Source organism: Mastigoproctus giganteus, chromosome 9, assembly GCF_048544385.1.
Source record: "Mastigoproctus giganteus isolate SK-2022 chromosome 9, ASM4854438v1, whole genome shotgun sequence".
Lineage (NCBI taxonomy): Eukaryota > Metazoa > Arthropoda > Arachnida > Uropygi > Thelyphonidae > Mastigoproctus > Mastigoproctus giganteus.
The window spans coordinates 189866896-189886516 of record NC_143583.1 but is presented as its reverse complement, the minus strand read 5'-3'; the positions used below and the strand labels follow the sequence as shown (position 1 = coordinate 189886516).

The following is a 19621-nucleotide window of genomic DNA, read 5'->3' as shown; positions in this document are numbered from 1 at the left end:
CATAGGGTCACTAACATTAAAATCTGGGCCAAACTCCTTTCAATGCAAAGAACCATGTTGCTTGCGACACCGAGTACCAAGAATAGAGGAAGTGAACTAATGCACTGCAGGTTCTATCAGGAGCGATTCCCCTGGACCTATATACAGGGTGTCTCAAAAATATTGGTACAAACGTTTAGGGGATGTAGGTAACATCTAAAGGAATGTGAATCGCATAGTAACCCATAACCGGAAACGTCACGGGAAAGTAGTAGCAGAAATGACACAAGACAGTAATTAGTGCTAAACATTTATTTGACATATTAACGATGGAGTACGAGATGGATGCATTTCACGTTACAACAGATGCTCGAAGGTTCCACCGTGAGACGCGATGCATGCGTGACACCGACGCAGCATGGATTGGCGGACACGGTCGAACACCTGGGGTTTCTTTGACAGTAGCAGCAGCGCAGACGAGTGTTGCCATGAGATCCATTTCCGTCTCCACAGGCGATTCATACACGATAGATTTGAAGGCCCCCCACAGAAAGAAATCAAGGCTCGATAAATAAATTAGGTGAGCGTGCAGGCCAGGCAACGGGTCCACCACGGCCAATCCATCGACGCCCAAAACGCCTATTCAAATGGTCACGATCACACCTTCCATAATGGGTAGGCGCCCTGTCATGTTGAAACCAAATGTTGAGTCTCAGTTTTGCTGGAACATCGCCAAGTAACCCTGGTAGAACTTGTTCAAGAAAGATCCGATATTTAGCAGAGTTAATGCGGGATGGTAACAGGTATGGGCCGACTAAGCAGTCACCGACCATACCTGGCCACACATTTATTGCGAAGCGATGTTGTGCCGCGTGGGGACTCACACCGTGTGGGTTGTGAGCCCACAGATGAGCATTGTGCCGATTGAATAAGCCTCATCCGTGACCAAAACATAGGCTGGAAAATTCAAGTCTTGAACACTTTCTTGAAGAAACCACTGCGCAAAAGCCACACGTGCAGGATGATCTTGGGGGAACAGTAACTGAACCCTTTGGAGATGAAAGGGGTGTAAGGAATCGTCGTGCCACACACGCTGTACACTGCAATGAGACACTCCTAAGGCAGAGGCAACGGCACGTGTGCTGGTAGTGGGATTATTCTGGACGGCATTCAACACACTTTCTTTCATGGCAGGAATTCGCGTCGAACGTCGTCTGCCCGCACTACTCTCCTGTTACCTCTAAATGACCCATAATCGCACAAATTTTGATGTACACGCGCAAACAAACGGTGGTGCGGTACATGTCTGTCTGGGAAGAGTTCTCCATAAATTCGTTGAGCGCCTCGTCCATTGTCCTCTGCTAATCCCTACACTAGGTACATGTCTGTCAGCTCACAGTTTGTATATCGATGCATGCTCTTCATGCGGCGACTACTGCTTGAATGAGTAAACCAGAAATTTTCCCTCTCGGGAACTGATGAACAGCGCCGTGTACCGACTTACGGTGACGTTTCCGGTTATGGGTTCCTGTGCGATTCACATTCCTTTAGATGTTACCTACCTCCCCTAAACGGTTGTACCAATATTTTTGAACCCTGTATAGCTTATAGAGGGTTCATCTACAAACACAAAAAAGGCCAACAAACCTCACTCCTTGGAATAGACTGCAATCCTGCTACAAATATCAAACAGGAAAAAAAATAAAGCTGTGGAATAAACTCTTCTCCCTTTGGCAAGTTATATGGGATGAAAGTCCCAATGCAGAGGTCACCAGACTTTTTATCCCGGATGTCACTTTGCCATGAATAAACATTGTAATTGGTTCTACCCATCCATGAGCACATCCTACATCCTAACAGGACATGGTGCTCTTAAAGCGAAACTGTTCCAATTCGGACTGGCGACAAATCTTCATTGGTCCTGTGGGGAAGAGGAATCCTGGAACCACATCCTGTTGTCCTGCCCCAACTACGAAGAACGGACAATATTTAAAAATAAGGTTCAGGAAATCTCAGAAGTGAATCTTAAAGCCTGAATTGAAAATGACACTTTCAAGCCCTTCAAATCGTCACCGTCTTCAGCAGAAGAATGCAGCCGCTTCACTACACTGGATAATTCAACAAGCTCTTGCTAAACTGTTCCGTGTCACTTACCCGTCTTCCTGCACTTGAATTCTTTTGATCTCTGAAGTTGTTCAGATGTCAAGCACTGTTTTTTTTTCTTTATTAATTTATATATTTTATTTATTATTATAATTTTTTTTCTTTCTGCTGGTACTCAGGACTAGGCATCCTGAGTACGGGATTGCTGGCATCCACTGGTATTGTTTGTTTGTTTTTTGATTTTTAGGAGCATTAGCAACTAAGGCCATATTGATCCGATGGTCATTCTCTGACTTTCTGCATCCTCGGTATTTGGTCATGGTCTAACCAAGAAGTGTGTGCTAAGCACTGCTGCTCCTGCTCACCTGGCTATGGAGGCACCCCACTGGTATTGCACTACCTCCAGTGGTTTGGGGATTTTAGCGCACTACTGAGGTGCAGATAGTAGATTATGTCCAGCTCCATGTGCCTTGGAACAGGCATCAGTTCCTCATATGTTGGCTGCTCACATTTCAGGCTCTAATTACACAGATTCTGTAGTAAAGACATACAATTTGCAGAGATGGACCGAGGTCTGGGAGCTGCTGCTACAAACAAGCCACATACATAAATGTCATTGAGTCTGCATACATGCATTTTTTTACTTTTGAGTCTTGAGAGTTTTGTTTTACAATTTTGTAAGAGAAACTCCATTTTTTTGCTGGAGTTTCTTACACAGGTTCAAATGACTAATAATTAGTGTGTTTCTGTTCATATATTTTTGTATTTATGTAAATAAATAGAAAAATTGCAATGGGACGGATTTGTCACCCTTTTAAGGAACTGGCTGGATATGAGCAACTTTCCGAGCAGAAGAAAAAAAAAACACTTCTAGAATAAGAAAGTGAAAAAAGGTGGCAAAGAACAGGAGTAAGTTCAGAAGCACAGGTTTTGAGAACAAGTGGAGAAATACCATCATGATCTGGAGCTTTCTGGGCATCAAGTTTCATCAAAATCCTTTTGACCTTTTAACGGAAGACCACAGGAGGCATTGAATGGAGCATGTTGGGAACGATGGGAGGTGTTTTACCAAGATCATCAATACATGAGTTGGAAGAAAAATGGGGTGCTAGCAGGTCAGCTTTATCCTTGGCTGAAGCGACAATAGAACCATCTGGTTTTGGCAGAGATGGAAAAAAAATGGGGCCAATAGCTTTGGCAAGAGAGCAGAATGCTCAGCTACCATTAGGGCAAGAAGCAAGTTTTCTACCCTTAGCCTGTTCGCTTGTTGTTTGTTACTTGGTTTTTACAAGCATCAGCAACTAACCCAATATTGCTCCTGGGATATGCGGTGGTCATTTCCTGATCTTTCTGCATCCTCTGTATTTGGTGGTCATGGGCTCGAACCCCAGTCTAATCAAGAAGCGTGTGCTATGCACTGTTGCTCCTGCCCACGGAGGTGCCACCCAATTGTTGCGAGCTTTGGCGTAGGCAGAAAATTAAACTGAACAACTGGAAACAAGCCAATTATGATATGCAACATTCTTCTCTTGAACAGCCTTAGAACATTTATTGGAAAACCAAGGTTTAGATAAAGGACGAGATCATCAGAAGTTTTGAAACACTAATCCGACCAAGGAAAAGAAATCTCGCAGGTCATCTCATTTTGCATCCTTCTAATGCCAAACATGATGAGGATGGGAATAGCCATGAGATAAAGGCTCCATTGGAGAAGAGACAATCACCAAGTTGTGATCTGAGGAGCCTAAAGGACCACTCACTTCGACCGTGTACTTAGAAAGGTTGTCTGTGAGAAAAAGACCAAGCATGTTGGCTGTATGATTAGGATTGTCTGGTAGGTAAATGAACAATCTGTGCAAGGTCATTAGTAATTGCAAAAGCCTCAGCATCCCGACCAGCTGGGTCTGTGTGACTAGAAAATGGAAGCCAGCTGGAGTTGTGAACATTAAAATCACCAAGGAAAATTACCTGTTAGGAAAGTTGGACTGGAGAAAGTCAAGTTGCAAAGAGAGGAAGTCAAAGAGCTCCAAGTGATTATGGAGTTGGGAGAATGGTAGAGACAACAGATGAATTTGACAGAATGAGGTAGAGAGATTTTACGTCAGAGAAGATCGAAAAGAGGAGATTCCAAATTACCAAGTCTCTGACAGGGAATATCGGAACGGACATATGCACAAGTACTACCTTTGAGGCAAAAGGAATCACACAGCAAATAATTTGGGCAACTGAGATGAGCAGTACTTGCATTAACTGATAAACGAGATTCTGTCAGAAAAAGTACAAGGGGTTTGGCAGACTTGCAAGTGGAAATGGACATTGCTGAGATTACAACCGAGTCCACGTATATTTGTGAAATGAACTAGTAAGTGTTTGGGAGGTTTAGATCTTTTCGCAGATAAGCATACTTTATTAGTTTGACAATTCATGGTGTATTCAATAGTAAGAAAAAGTGGGGGTGGGGACAATGCTGTATGTAGTAATGAAATTTTTGGATATGCCGTACATATGGTAAGAATATACCCGGATCCTTGACGTAATGTGGCGTCGATGATGACCCCCGCATACACTCTTCTCGGACTCTCACCAGTCACTATCTGGCAGAGTAGTGCAAGATTATACACTAGCTGATCCGGAAGCCTCCTAGAGTTACCAATAGGGCCGGTCCGGTGTATTAACCAGTAGCTATCCTGCGAACACCGTTTTAGAGCTGTACCCTTGAAATGCAAGAAAGATTGGATCTCGCCATGATCTCCATAACCTCCAAAGTCATCATTCATATTGCATGATTGAAGAGATGGGAAGGGTTGACCGGAACTTAGTTCTGGAAACTAAACATGGGTTCCACCACTTCATGCCACCAATAAGAAAGTGGTGGTATTGCAATGGGAGACATCTACCACCTAGTATTGCCTGGTAGCACGGGGGGGGGGGGCGGCGGCATTTCTCCATGTGGTATGGCTGTCCCAACTTGACCCCTGCTTACGTTGGTTCACAACTGGGTAGTCACCCACAGTGCTTACACATGGGGTTTATACCCAGGATTACTAACAGTCCCACCATCATGAAGGTGCAAGCAGAGGATTTGGCTGTCACAGACCGTCCGGACTTCACAGGAATTGGGTCCACTTGACTTGAGTGTCACCCGAATCAGTTTCATCAGCGTTTTAGACTCCCAGGTAGTACAGCTTGTCTGGCCTACCTGAGAGAATGTCTGCGACAACCTCAAAGACCATAAACATTTTATTTCATTTATGTGTACAAACTGAAATGACAAATTAACGTAATAGTATTATGTACTATAAATCACAAAATAAGTCCTCAATAATTCTTTGTTCTTCCTCGAGCTGCAATTACTGCCTTGCAACGATCTGGTACAGAGTTAATCAACTTCTGGATATATTGTTGCCCAATTTCATGGTACCACACCCTTACAATGCTCTCCGGCAGCTGAATCTTACTTGTTGGCTTCAGCTGTGCAATTTTAGATGACATTATGTACCAGAAATTTTCAAATCTGGACTGTTGCTGGGCAGTCCAACACTGTAATGCCAGCATTTTTGAGGTATAACAGCACCATAAGGGAGAAAAATGAGGGAAAACACTTGTATAAGTTTTAAGCTGTGTGACACAAGAAGACAAACTCATCATTAAATATAAATAGCATAAAACTTACCAATTTTGCTGTGTGGCAAGGTGCTAAGTCCTGTTTAAAAACACAGTTTTGGATGTCTGTGATCCTAATAACGGGTTTTAGGCACTCCTCCAAGATAGCAGTGTAGGTGTCTGCATTCACCATTACGTTAATAAACTTAATTCGCCCCACCCCTTAGCTTGTTATGCATCCCCAATCTGACCGGCAGGTCTCTTTACAGTCTGTGTTATGGTTTGGGTTTTTTTTTTTTTTTAGGAGCATTAGCAACTAAGGCCATATTGCTCCGGGGATATGTGGTGGTCATTCCCTGACCTTCCTGCATCCTCCGTATTTGATGGTCACGGGCTCGAACCCCAGTCTAATCAAGAAGGCGTGCTACGCACTGCTGCTCCTGCCACCTGGCTACAGAGGCGCCTTGTGTTATGCCTCCTATTTTCATCTTCTGACATATCTCTTCAAATCCGAGCCATGCAGGTTGAATTTCGATTTGTCAGAAAAGATGACAGTGTGCCATTGCTCTTTTGTCCATGAAACACGAGTTTTAGCCCGAGCAAGTCGCTTCTTCCTCATTTTTTGGGTCAACAAAGGCTTCTTCTTGGGCCGATAGGATTGCAGACCATATTCCAAAAGCCATCTTTGGATAGTTCATGCACTTATTTCAACACCAGAGGCCATCTCTAAGTCCAGTTTTAGATCAGGAGCACTAGCATGGTGATTACGAAGGCATAGCCATTTGAAATATCGATCTTGGGAAAGCATGGTCACTGTCTTACGGCCTGATCCAGGTCTTCTCTTCACATCACCGGTTTCATGCTTTAATTTCAGCACCTGGGACACTGTTGACTGGTGGCAGCCTATTTTATCAGTGATAGCATGTGTAAAAAGCTCATCTTGGGACAGAGCAACAGCTACACTTTTTTTTCTTTGTGTCAACTGAACATATTGAGCCATGCTTACACCTCTGCAAAACAGGATACTAATGAGTATATATACCCTTCCAAAGCCATATTTATAGAAATGGCTCATGCAATACCTTGCAATCACTGTCTGATGCAATAGAAGAGTTATCTTATGCAATATCTTTGCTTTATGACAAACAAAATGACTGTAACCAAACAATCTTATATGTTTCACTATAAATATTACTTTTTTAAAAGTGATGGAGTTTTTCTTGTCCACCACTGTATATTGTACATTTTGCTCATTACATTTTTAAAGCTACTCCACCCACAAATTTGACACTACAAGGTTATATAGTGCATTGATTCACCCCAGTTACAGCAAGTATACCAAACCTTATATATTTTCCCTTCCTTCCTTCACCTCTAAACATTGGTTCGGAATCTTTATTGTGTCCTGTCTACTAGCCCCAGTCAGCATCCTTAATAAATCCACTAATTAATCCTTGTCAAAAGATCACTTAAAATACATTGTTCTATTTAATAAGTTAATACAACATACATTAGTATATGCTTCAAATTATACCTTCTCTCTGAAGTTGTCATTCTGTGATTTGACTTCTAAGGTAATTTATGCATCAGACTACATCAACACATCCAATATGTATAATCCATTTAGTTTCGAATGTGTCAAAAATATATATGGCATAGCCATTTCAAACACTTAGATTTTAACACTTCCTACTGAAACAGATTCATGTAATTTGTTCCATCTGCAAGTTGGCACAAGTTACTTGAATATACTGAATAAATTACATAAATATTCTGAATAAGTTACATAAATATACTGAATTTCATTAATGCAAATCACTTTTTTATGGATGTCAGTAGCCTAGAGCTAGTCAACCATGGGCCCTTTTACTTACTGAGCCCAATACATTAGTATACCTTGCATAATGGTTAATGGAAGCGTTGTGATTTTATGTAATTTTAACCTGTAACCTAGTTGCTGGACTGACCATTACTTCCACGAGGCCATATGAGAGGGGCAGAACCGGCACTAGGATGTTGCCTAGTTGGCCTAATGATAGCACCAGCCCTGGGGAGGGGTACATGAAAAGATGTTTATGAACACAAGGTAAACACACAAGCATTCAATTTGTCGCAGTCATGGACATATACATCATACACCTCAAAAAACGTCATGCACAGTGCACTCTGGCAGTATAGATTCTCCATGTATCTATACCAACCAAAATGATCGGAACAGAGTAGCAAGAATTTATTACTCCACAGAACTGATTTACACTGATCCATGGACTAATTATAGCATTTGTTGAATCATTCAAGGAGTGATTGCTGACTATGGGTGATAATGTTTATGTTTAGCTCACATGCCATTTCGCTTCTACGAAAACAAAGGCTCTGTACATAATACAGACCTCAACTCTGTTGAGGTATGTATATTGTACATTTTGCTCATTACATTTTTGAAGCAACTCCACCCACAAATTTGACACTACAAGGTTATATAGTGCATTGATTCACCCCAGTTACAGCAAGTATACCAAACCTTATATAATACAGAACTCAACTCTGTTGAGGTCTGTATTATGAATGATACCTTAAAAACAACTCCTGGCTGATATTTCTCAGGGATATCTGACAAGACTGTTGTTCCACCCTTAGAACATCCTCTGGTCAAGAGAAGCTTCCATAGTTGTCCAGTCTTGCTGAACAGTGGTGTTGCCATCATACTTCCATTTCATAACATCACCAATGCTCAACCTTGGAATGGTGTAGGGTGCCAGAAATTGCATAAACATTGTAATAATGAAATCTGATAGCACACCTCTTGTTTTTCGAGGCAGGTCTAATGGGATATGAAAACCAGTCTGGATAGTTTTTGGAAGGTAGCAAGTTTAGATCTCTGAAATCACTTATATTTAATGGACCTTGTAATTTAGTAGTGCCCTTCGGTTTTCAAATCAGAATTTGTAGGGCAGGATGAAAGTTTAAAAAAAATTCCAAAATAATCAATATCTCCATTTGTCATGAGGACATTCTGAATAAATAGAGTAACAGGCAAATAGCCTTGATGCAAATTAAGTTCATGGGACCTCCCAATTTTACATTGTAAAACAGATGTACAATTAAATCGTGTTTAAGGCTTTAAAAACATTTGACTTATCAATACATCTAAGATATGCAACTTATTGCTTCTCTGATCTATAAATTCCAATTTCAAAATCTCTTTAGTTGCTGACAGAAAAATTCTTTGACAGCTGTTTTAACTTCAACATTCAAGTCAAAACAATGTCATTTTAAAGTTCTGCCAACAGAATGAAAGGTATAAGTCACACAGTGACAAATTAGACTGTATACCAGGGTATTTGATAACCACCCAGCATATATTTTGAAGCAAAGCCTCTACTGGCTCACAATATACACACTGAGTTGGTAATATGTGGATGTGTTATTATGAAGCAGGAGAATTTTTTCTGTTAATCAGAGCTGGTATGACACAACACAAGACCTTGTTCAGTTATTTTTCCATTAGGCCCTTACCTCTCTTCACCCTGCTTGCTCACCAAATGTCCATTTCTGCATACACACTTTATTAGCATATATGCAGAAATACACTAATGGCACGTAGATTCCCCCTTTAGCTCTCAGAACAGCTTTTTATCTCGGAATGAACACAATAAGGTACCAAAAGCACATCACAGGGATGCTGGTCTATGCTGATTCAACTGCTTCCACAATTTCTGCAACTGGATAGTTGCAGATCTGTATTAAGAAGAGCTTATTCCACCTCATCCCAAGGTGATCAACTGAATTGAGATCTGGTGACATGACAGTAGCATGAAATCACTCTTGGAACCAGTTTGGTTCATTTTTAGCTTTGAGGCATGGCACATTATCGTGCTGGAAGAACCTATTCCCAGATGGATACACTACAGCAATGGAGGGATATGCCTGGTTATAAACTATTTTCAGATAACCTGTGACATACAAATCTGGTATGTCACAGGTTATCTGAGTATATTAATTTTTATACTTCTACCAGGATTTTTACACTTCTACTACCAGTGTTTTTTTTTTTTTTTTCCTTCAGCCAAATACAACCATACTTTCTTCTTTTTGCTGAAAGGAATAGAATCCAGATTGATCATTGGCTGCAATAATCCGGCTGCTGAGTATTGGCTGCAATACTTTGACAAGATACGAGCTGATGCATTCTGAAATGCCTATTTGACTATTACTATTGTACTGATTTATTTGACTGAACTATAGCCTTTGTTAATCAGCACAAGGTCTTACCAGCCTCCAGTAACTTCTCACAACAGCTGTTTCTGACTACAAAATTACTGTTGGCTGGATATTATTTGATTATTGGCACAATCTCGACACACTCAAGGCAACTGTATATGAAAACCCAATGGTGTAGGTTTTGAAATATTTATACTGGGACTGTCTACCATTACATGTTCAAATCATTAAAATTTTTCAGCTTGCCCATTTTTGCACTGAATCATATACACACAACATCCCACATCTACAATCCTGCTTTATATTGTATATAATGCTGCCAACTTTTGACTTTGAAAAGAAAAAAAAAAAGCTAGAGATCAAGCAAATTTAAGCAGGAGGAAAGCAGATTTTTGGTGTTAAATAGCTTTTTTTTTTTTTTTTTTTGCAAAAAAGCAGTTTTCACAAAAACAAACTAACTAAAGAAAACAAGAGGAAGACAAATTTTTCAGAAAAAGCATGATATTTTTGTCAAGTCCACGTTGCACTAGAAATTAAATTTCACTCACAACATACAAACTTTATATATTAAAATATACATATAGGACTGTTACCACTAATGCTTTCAAACTTAGCTTATGATTTTCCTGCCTGTGAATTTCTGTTTGGATATTCTATTATATTATATATACAGACATCAACTGATTTTGACTTCAAGAAATATACTGCTGTAGGCTTTGCCCTATTCAGAACGGTGAGTCAAAGCTTTGTTCATAAAAATGGCCCTTCTGTCTAGACTTGGCTGATGTCAAGAGCATTTTCAAAGCTTCACCAGAAGGAGAAGATCTGAAATCAGTTTTTGTTTTCTAACCTGGATGAATATTCTCTCATACTCAGCATTGCTTTGAGGAATTGTTAAAATGCCAAGAATGACTTAGGATAATTTGTTACATTTCAAACTTCTTTGTGCACTTGTCATTCCCCAATCCAAGGACCACTGTACATTAAATCAAAAAGAAAAAATTCTTTATCTTTAATAGCACAAAATGTACTGTAAACATTTAGTCATTGTTCCTTCTAGTAGACTTCCATTAACTCATTCACACTTCACAAACATTCTGAAATAACTTTCAACACGTGTTTTGTTCCTTCTGCATTCAAAAATCAGATTACAGGTTGCATCTCTACCTTGGTGCATGACTGGAAGGGTGCTGTCATCTTGAATATTTGCTGTTTCACAAAATGCCAACAGATGGTTATGTTATGTTATTTGGTTTTTAGGAGCATTAGCAACTAAGGCCATATTGCTCCGGGATATGCGGTGGTCATTCCCTAACCTTTCCGCATCCTCCGTATTTGGTGGTGACAGGCTCGAACCCTGGTCTATTCAAGAAGCGTGTGCTAAGCACTGCTGCTCCTTCCCACCTGGCTACGGAGGCGCCCCAACAGATGGTGTGTGGGGAGGGGGGCACTGTGTTGCTAGTAGACTTCAACCTGAAGTCTGTGTGAACGATGAATGTATGTATGAACTTGAACACATCTGTGATGGTCAGGGAAAAAGGAATGACTATGTAGATGGAGTGGCCTTTAATTTCCTCCGTGAGATACTGGTGTTTTTGAATATTCTGCAACTGTTTTGGGCAGGTGCTGAAAGGATTCATACCAATGAAAATATTGCATACAGACCATTGTGATATTTACCGCTCACATCTTAATTTGATGGGTTCCATATTTGTGTGGTTTGGGCAATGAAACATTGATGCACTGCAATCATCCACTCAGTAAATAACTCAACAGTAAACATTTATTGGGGGGGGGGGATAAACACTTATTCCAGTGCACAAAGCTTCTGTACCTGCATAATCGGGTTATTAAAAATCTTGTAATAGGAGGCAATTTATCTTATCGGGATAGACCATTTGACTGATAATGACAGCAGTATTTCTTTTATTTGTTTTTGAAATGCAGATGCAATGGTCATTTCTGAGAGATGTAAGAGAAGCTGTCACCTGGGTGCAGGTTGATTCCCAGCTTTTAATCTTTAAGTACACCATACTTAAAGATTAAAAGCTGGGAATCAACCTGCATGCTGCTGTAGGATAGAATCACACATCTTGGAAGTGAAAAAGTCTACAGCTTTATGTAGCCTACTACTACTAGCTTACCCTTCTTTAAATTGGTGCCGCTGAACAGGAAAGGCCAGTTGGTTTTATTGATTCAGGCTCATGAAAATATAGTTTTTGAATCACCTGTAATTTTACCACTACACTGATGTCACAAAATGCGCAATTTGACTCGCATTTTCTTGGATATCTGATAAAAACTACAACACACTGTGGATGTTCTCTTTCCCATTTCAGCTGTAAACATTTAAAAACAAAAAATTCCAGGATTTATTTCAGAAATAGTTGTGAATAAAATGTAAAATTTTTTTAAAAAATTGAAACTGTTTTTATTATTTAAGAATATTATTCTATTCCCAATGCCTGACACTTCTTTAGCTATTTTTCTTTCTTACTTCATTATTCTATTATGTTACTTTTTAAAATTAATTCATTGTTCTATTATGTTTTTTTCCCCTTAATTCATTGTTCTATTACATTCTCTAGTTTTACATCCAGCAAACTAGAATTGCCTGTTTGTTGGATGAAAAAAAATCCATAAAAATATACACAATTCGTATAATGGGCCCAACTTGAGAAGAGTGCCCATTGTACAGGGAGTATTCCATATTCATCCACCTAATGGGAACATTTGCTTTTTTAGCATCTATATACATTCCCAAAATTAGGTTGCATACCTGTGTGGTATCCATTAGACACAAAGTAAACAGCTTCTCATAATCTGTATTAAACTGAAACAAAAATACTGCATCATCATTTAAAGAAAACTGGTAAGAAAAGGTATATGGGAGGACATGAATTTGCTCTCAAATAAAAAAAAAAAATGTTGGGTAATGTATACTGCTACACTGTTGGGCATGTTTGATTATCAAACAACATACCTGAACAATTAGAAATGTCTAGTGTACTCAAGAAGCATTCACCAAAACATCACATAACCTACCACAGTGATGGATAGCTGTAAGGTGAGATTTGTGTTGCAGTTTTTTTTTGGGGTGGGAAAGTTTGGAGGAATATCCCGAATAAGTGCTAAAAATTCTTTTTAGCAAGATCAGGGCTGCTATTCCAATTCACTGCAACAATTCTATGGTGTGTGTGTGTGCACGCGCGCAGTGGGTGAGAGACTAGATGCTATGAAATGGAAATTGGACCTTAAACCTTCACACAGACAGATATACAATAAAATTTCAGTGCCTGACTTTTCCTTCTCGAATAATGCCCTAAACATACTTTCATTTATATAGATTTCTTTGGTGGGGGTGGGGGCCAGGAGCTGCTGAATCACAATTGGTCTTAAAGCTTCTTAGCTACCAACAAAACATATGCTGAAAATCTGGAGTAGATCTGATTTTTAACTTCAAGTACTGCACCAACATCCAAAACTAATATAGATTTTTGCAGGAGGGAAAGAGGTTGGGCCCATCAATAGGGATTGAACCTAAAACCTTCCCAGGGACTAACAGCAGATACTCTGAAAATCTAGATCTGATGCTTCCTTGTTGAGTAATGGTTTTAAACACCTGAAATGTATTTCCAATTATGTGAAGATAATTTGAAATTTAATTATAAATAACTTAAAAATAACAAGCTCTTAAAGTAGTGATATTGGGGCCTATTATAAATTTTGGCAAACTGTTGATTGCTAAAATTTATGAAATGTAAGATATAGTTCCATGTGATCAAAGGATTTTTCAGTAAGAAAACATATCAAAGCTGATGACTGAGTAAGCATATAAATTAAAGCACTCCACATAAATTTCTCTGACTATTGCTTTCTTTTGCTTCTTATATAACTTTTAATTGATGTTTAAGGTGAATGCAATTTAACAGAATAAAAAGAACAAAGTTTTCAACTCCTCACACTTCAACAGGATCATAACTGATGTGTGGGCCACTGAGGAAACTGCATGACAATGGATAATATTTCTTTATATTTATTGTTGTCTTCTTATTTGTCAACCATTAAACAATTAATAATAATATGTTGTTATTAAATTTATTACATAAATTGTTATTGGTATCTAAATAAATCTGATTAAAAAATTATAAGTCATGAAAAAACCAAATTCTTTCTTACTTTAATAAATCATGCTATTATATTATTTATAAATAAATCTTGATAAATTACTGTGTGTGTGTGTGCATGTTTTTAAAGTTTTCTGCATTCTTGTCATGATGATGCATTTCTAAGCCAATGACATCATTTTTTAATTAGAATAAATTCAATCATTTCATTTTCATAAAATGATATAGTGATACAATTTTGAATCAGCAATATAAGATCCTTTCAGCATCTAATATTAACATCAACAACATAAAGTCCTGGTGGCTATGGTGCTATTATGAACTTTCTGGAAAAAAAAAACAAAAAAACAACAAAAAAAACGTTTTCATATGCAGAAAAAAATTTACCACTACTAGTTATTTGACATTCATTATAAAAATAATTACATACTCTCTTAATATATATATATTTTAATATTTTTCACATTGCTTTCTTACTGAAAGAAAGCAACACTATTATTGAATTGATCAGTGAAACATTGTTCATTAGCTTGGTTCAGTTGTGTATTTCATTCACTACAAATACATGGTACTTCCATGGCTCCCTAGCATTGCAAGTTTTAGAATACAAACTTGAAACCATTAATTCTTGGCCCCCAGTCAACTTCTCAAATCTTCCCTCCCACTAATGTGATCTTTCAAAATCATACCAAACTAGGTTGGGCACCCTGACACCCTTGAATTAATTTTCATCTAAGGAGGCATACAGAGCTGCACCAAGACATAAAATGCTTTCAAGTACTGCTATTATTTGTAAACGTTATTGCAAAATTAAACAGCCTCTTAAACATGGCTCAGTGAAATTCTGTTCAATTTTGAATTGGGACTAACAGTCTCATTTGATTTCTAGAGCTCCAATTTGGACTGGTCAAATCTGGCTTGGTCATACAGGCTAAACCACAACTGCATAGGGTTGACAGTGCAGAAAAACCTTAGTAGGGAGTAATTATTAATGCTAGAGTGGTTGATGACAAGCAAGGTCTCAGTCACCAACCAAATTCAAATAAAAGGGAAAAGGATTTTACAAGAAAGGGGATTATGACAATCTAAAATGCCACATGGTCACTATTAAATGGTATGAAGAATGCGGATGAATTATGGAATAACTTTAACAGTCCCTTAATAGAAACCACATACGCATATAAACCATTAAAAATATATAATAGCACAAGGAGATGCTGGAGGCTGATCTTGTCTTGCACAAAACATCATCTTTATTTAAAACTAACTCTGTGTGTTACTGCTCAAATCTGGCTTGCTGTATAGTTGAAAAAGAAAAATAACCAGGAGAGTCACTTAAATCAGGGTGCAACTACAATATGCACTGCTCCCATTTCAAACTATCTTATCACCTTAAGGTTTTGCAGGATGACTGCTATATATATATATACACAACTGTATATCTTCAACTAAATATTGTTAGAATACTGTGCAGTATCATACATTGTAAGTAGTCACAGCAGAGATTTTAACAAAATTTCCCTAGTTTGACTGGAACTCAACAAGACATATCTTGTACTATGCTTATGAGATTGTGCATAAAAGGTAAATGTACTCTTGAAACATATCGATCCATCTCTTAAGCATATACAGGTAATGGACAAAGAATGGAAACACCAAAGTTTGTGTAAAGCATTTAAGTTTATGCTAAACAGCGGCATCTATGTGCCACTGACAAAGGCATAAAACCTGCAAATGACATCCCAGCATGCTAGGCATAGTGTCTGTAAAGGCAAACCTAGTCTAACTGCATGTAATTATTGGTACTGAGTTGTCAAGAAAAGACCTTAGTGATTTTGAAAGGGGTATGATTCTTGGAACACAACTGGCAGGAGCTTCAGTCACTAAGACAGCTGAACTCAATAATGTTTCATGTGGAACAGTTTCCAAAGTCATGTCTGTATGGGAATCTACAGGGCATATATCATCTGCAAAAGGGAACACTGAATTGGGATGTTTGAACATTAGTGTGATGTGCAAAGCGAAAATTAGCATTATTAGTGACATACAATGCAAGAAAGCAAGAATACAGGGTCAAAAATAAAAAATACCTTCCCATTTCACTTATCCATTCACTCCAAAAGTTTCTCCAGTTCTTCCTTGAATCTATCAATTTCCACGACTGATGGAAGGTTGTTCCAGCTATCAACCACTCACTGGCTAAAGGCAAATTTCCATGTCTATTCTGCACCCGTCCCATCAGCACTGAGCTTGCTCAAACCATTCAAGGCCTTACCACCTCAATCACATCACTTCGCACGTGCTTAATCTGCAGAAGCTGCAATTTGCAGAACTTAAGCCTTTCTTGGTAAGAAAAGCCCTTAGTCCAACTCACCAATCTTGTTGCCCTTCCCCTATACTCATTCCAGCAGCTCTACATCCTTCCTAAAATGAGGCCTCCAGACCTGTATGCAAGTAGTCAAGGTGTGGCTTGACCAGTGCCTTATACAATGTGATAATCATCTCCTTATCCCTGCTAGCAATCCGCCGCCTCCGTAGCTAGGTGGAAAGGAGCAGTAGTACGTAGCACGCGCTTCTTGATTAGACCGGGGTTCGAGCCCGTCACCACCAAATACGGAGGATGAGGAAAGGTCAGGGAATGACCACCGCATTTCCCGGAGCAATATGGCTTTAGTTGCTAATGCTCCTAAAAACCAAAAACAACAAACAACCTGCTAGCAAAGTTCCTGTATGTCATTAACAAGACCCCATAAGCTGCTTTGGCAGCCTACACAATTACCTACTGTTTTTTCTTTCTCCACTATCCTGAGTGTAGTAACATACAGTTGGTACATTACTCTGTACCCATATGCAGTACTTTGCATTTGTAAATGTTAAACTTCAGTTGCCACCTCTCAGCCCCTCTGCCCAACTTTTCTAGTTCCTGTTGCAGCAGTGTACCGACATTACTGTAATTAACAACCCTGCCAACCTTTGTTATCATCTGCAAACTTGGACATTAACCAATATACCTTCATCAATAAACTAATATACCTTCATCAATATCATTGATAAGTATATAAAACAACAATGGGCCAAACACTGAACTCTGGGGGACTCCACTAATAACATTGGTCCACAAAGAGCAGTGTTCATTGATTACTACTCTCTGCCTTCTCCCACTCAACCATCCCTTTATCCATAGCAGTAACTTGCCCTTAATGCCATATACTGCTGCAATTTGTACAGCAGTCTTTATTGTGCAACGGTATCAAAATTACTTATTGTATCCACTTCCTTTGTGGTCATATTGCAATATCCAATCAAATTGGTCAGGCAAGATTTCCTCTTAACAAACCCATGCTGTGTCTGAACTATAACTTCAGTCCTGTCTAGATGATCCTGCATTGCTTCTTTAACCAGTGACTTCATTATTTTCCCCAGAACAGAAGTTAAACTAACAGGTCTGTAATTATTTGTGTCACCCTTTGATCTCCCTTTGTGAATTGGGGATACATTTGCACATTTCCAATCCGCGGGATTCTCCCACAAATCCAAGGATGCTTTCATATGGCTATGGGTTTGCGTACTTCCTTTGATGCCTTCCTTAATATAACTGGATAGATCCAATTCACCCCAGGTGCCTTTCTTATGTTTAACTTCGAACAATTTTAACTCCATTTTCCTTTCAGTTATTACAAAATCATTCAGCTCTCTGTTAGTTTTATAAACTTCTGGACTCCATTTTCCTACAGAATTCCTCATGTGTGAATTTAGATGTGAATGTAAATACTCAGCTACATGAGGATCATCAACAGTCAAATCATCAACTGTTGATGATCCTGCCACAGTGATCACAGTGTACACATTAGTACACTGCGATCACTGCCACCTAGTGGTTCCTTCATCTGCAGATTCTTAATGCATGAATAACTATTGCTGATAATCAGATCAAGAGTGTTACTTCCTCTGGTTGCCTCTGAAACATGCTGCCATAGAAAAGAGTTATTCAATAAATCCACAAAAGTCTTGCTAGTGTGCAAGTAACCACAATGAAAAATGGATAAAATCATCTGTTAACAATGACAAAATAGATAAAATCCTATGTTAACAATGAAAAAAAAAAAAAAAAATTTTTTTTTTTTTTTTGTGGCTAAAGGGAATTTAAAAGATTGGTGTATATTCTCAGAAAAATGAGGAGGCACGTGCCCCTACCCTGAATCTGCCATTGGGTATAAGTGTTTTCACCAGCGAGAATGTATAACCCCCCAAAATCATTGTGTCCCCATACCTCAATGTGACAGAATGTGTAAACATCAATAAACTGAATGTAAGAATGTACATATGTATCTTTATCTTCCTGTATGTTCATGCATATATGTATACATATTTATGTGAATGAGTGTGTCCTGATAACCCTGAACAAGCTTAGGTACTACGGTATATATGTACCTGAGCGCTTATGTGTATGTGCATATGAGACAAACCTTCATAAGTATGTGAGTCATTTTAACTTCAACAAAAAGAAGTGCCTATCCTGTCCTATTCAGGGTACTGTACTGAGTGGAATAAATGTGTATGCATGGGGAATGTATGAAAATGTCCATTAAGTGTTTTATGTGTTAAATTATACTCCGAATATGTATATCCATATAATAAAAAAAAAAAATAAATAAAAAAAATTTTCTCACCCTGCAGGTTAAGTTGCTAAAATGTATATGAATGCCAAGTCATCTGTGTAAACTGTATGACTGGCTGGCTGAGTGAATGCTTGTGACCAGCATAAAAAAGTGTGCATGACTTAGTATATATTGTCTCTATTTAGGTGGCAACTGTGTCATGTCTGATTGAAAGATGATGGATGTAAGATGGCAAATGAGTGAAAGAAAGTAATGTCATGTATAATTAGTTTGTTTGCCCTTAAATATATGTGAGGTATTTAAAAAAAAAGTGTCTTTCTGTATGTGTAAGTATGATGGGTGAGTGAGTGATCAGAGTACATGTAAAGTGTGTGTTGTTTGTTCTAATAGCCCCCTCACAAATTAGACTGCAGCAAGGGAAACCTACTTAGAAAACCCTTGCCTTGCTGATGCATGATTCCCCTCTTTAGAGGCATGGCATGGAATCTGCTGACACTGGTTGCAACTGGTCTAGCCAGTGTGGGATTTCTTACCACACTGCACTGTGTGCCAACAGCGCAATTTTCCAACATAGGGCGATCTGTCCCTATTATTTTTACTCTCCTTCCAAAATCTACCACCCCCATCTTCCATCCAAACATTTTGCTTAGTGGACCATATCACCCCAAATCCTACTCTGTCCTTTACAGTCTCCCTTTCCCCAGGTGTAGGATGGACTCCTATCATAGGGGGTGCTCCACTATCCCTTTAACTTCTGTTTCCAAGTGGGAGTCTTCCTACCACCCACCTTCTTTGCCTTCATCTGTACACCCCTGCTGAAACTGTCATCCCAGTGCACCTTTCCAACAAAATTTTTTGTAAGGAGTCCTCTCTGGAAAGCTTTAGCAATGCTGGGTTTGCTTTAACCAGAGAACTTTACACTCTACAACTCTGCCCACCTCCTTGTGGTGTTGGATGGGCAACAGGATC

General features: G+C 38.8%; 1 protein-coding gene across 2 annotated transcripts in view; it reads right to left on the bottom strand.

Moving 5' to 3' along the window:
• Positions 1–14267: 14267 nt before the first annotated feature.
• LOC150080969 (transcription initiation protein SPT3 homolog) overlaps positions 14268–19621 on the bottom strand; it is a 111694-nt gene continuing 106340 nt past the window's right edge. For both annotated transcript variants that reach the window (XM_090381248.1, XM_090381247.1), the window contains one exon: positions 14268–14359. In XM_090381248.1, the coding sequence (XP_090237374.1) occupies positions 14315–14359 (45 nt within the window). In that variant the 3' untranslated portion in view covers positions 14268–14314. The remainder of the gene's footprint in view (positions 14360–19621) is intronic.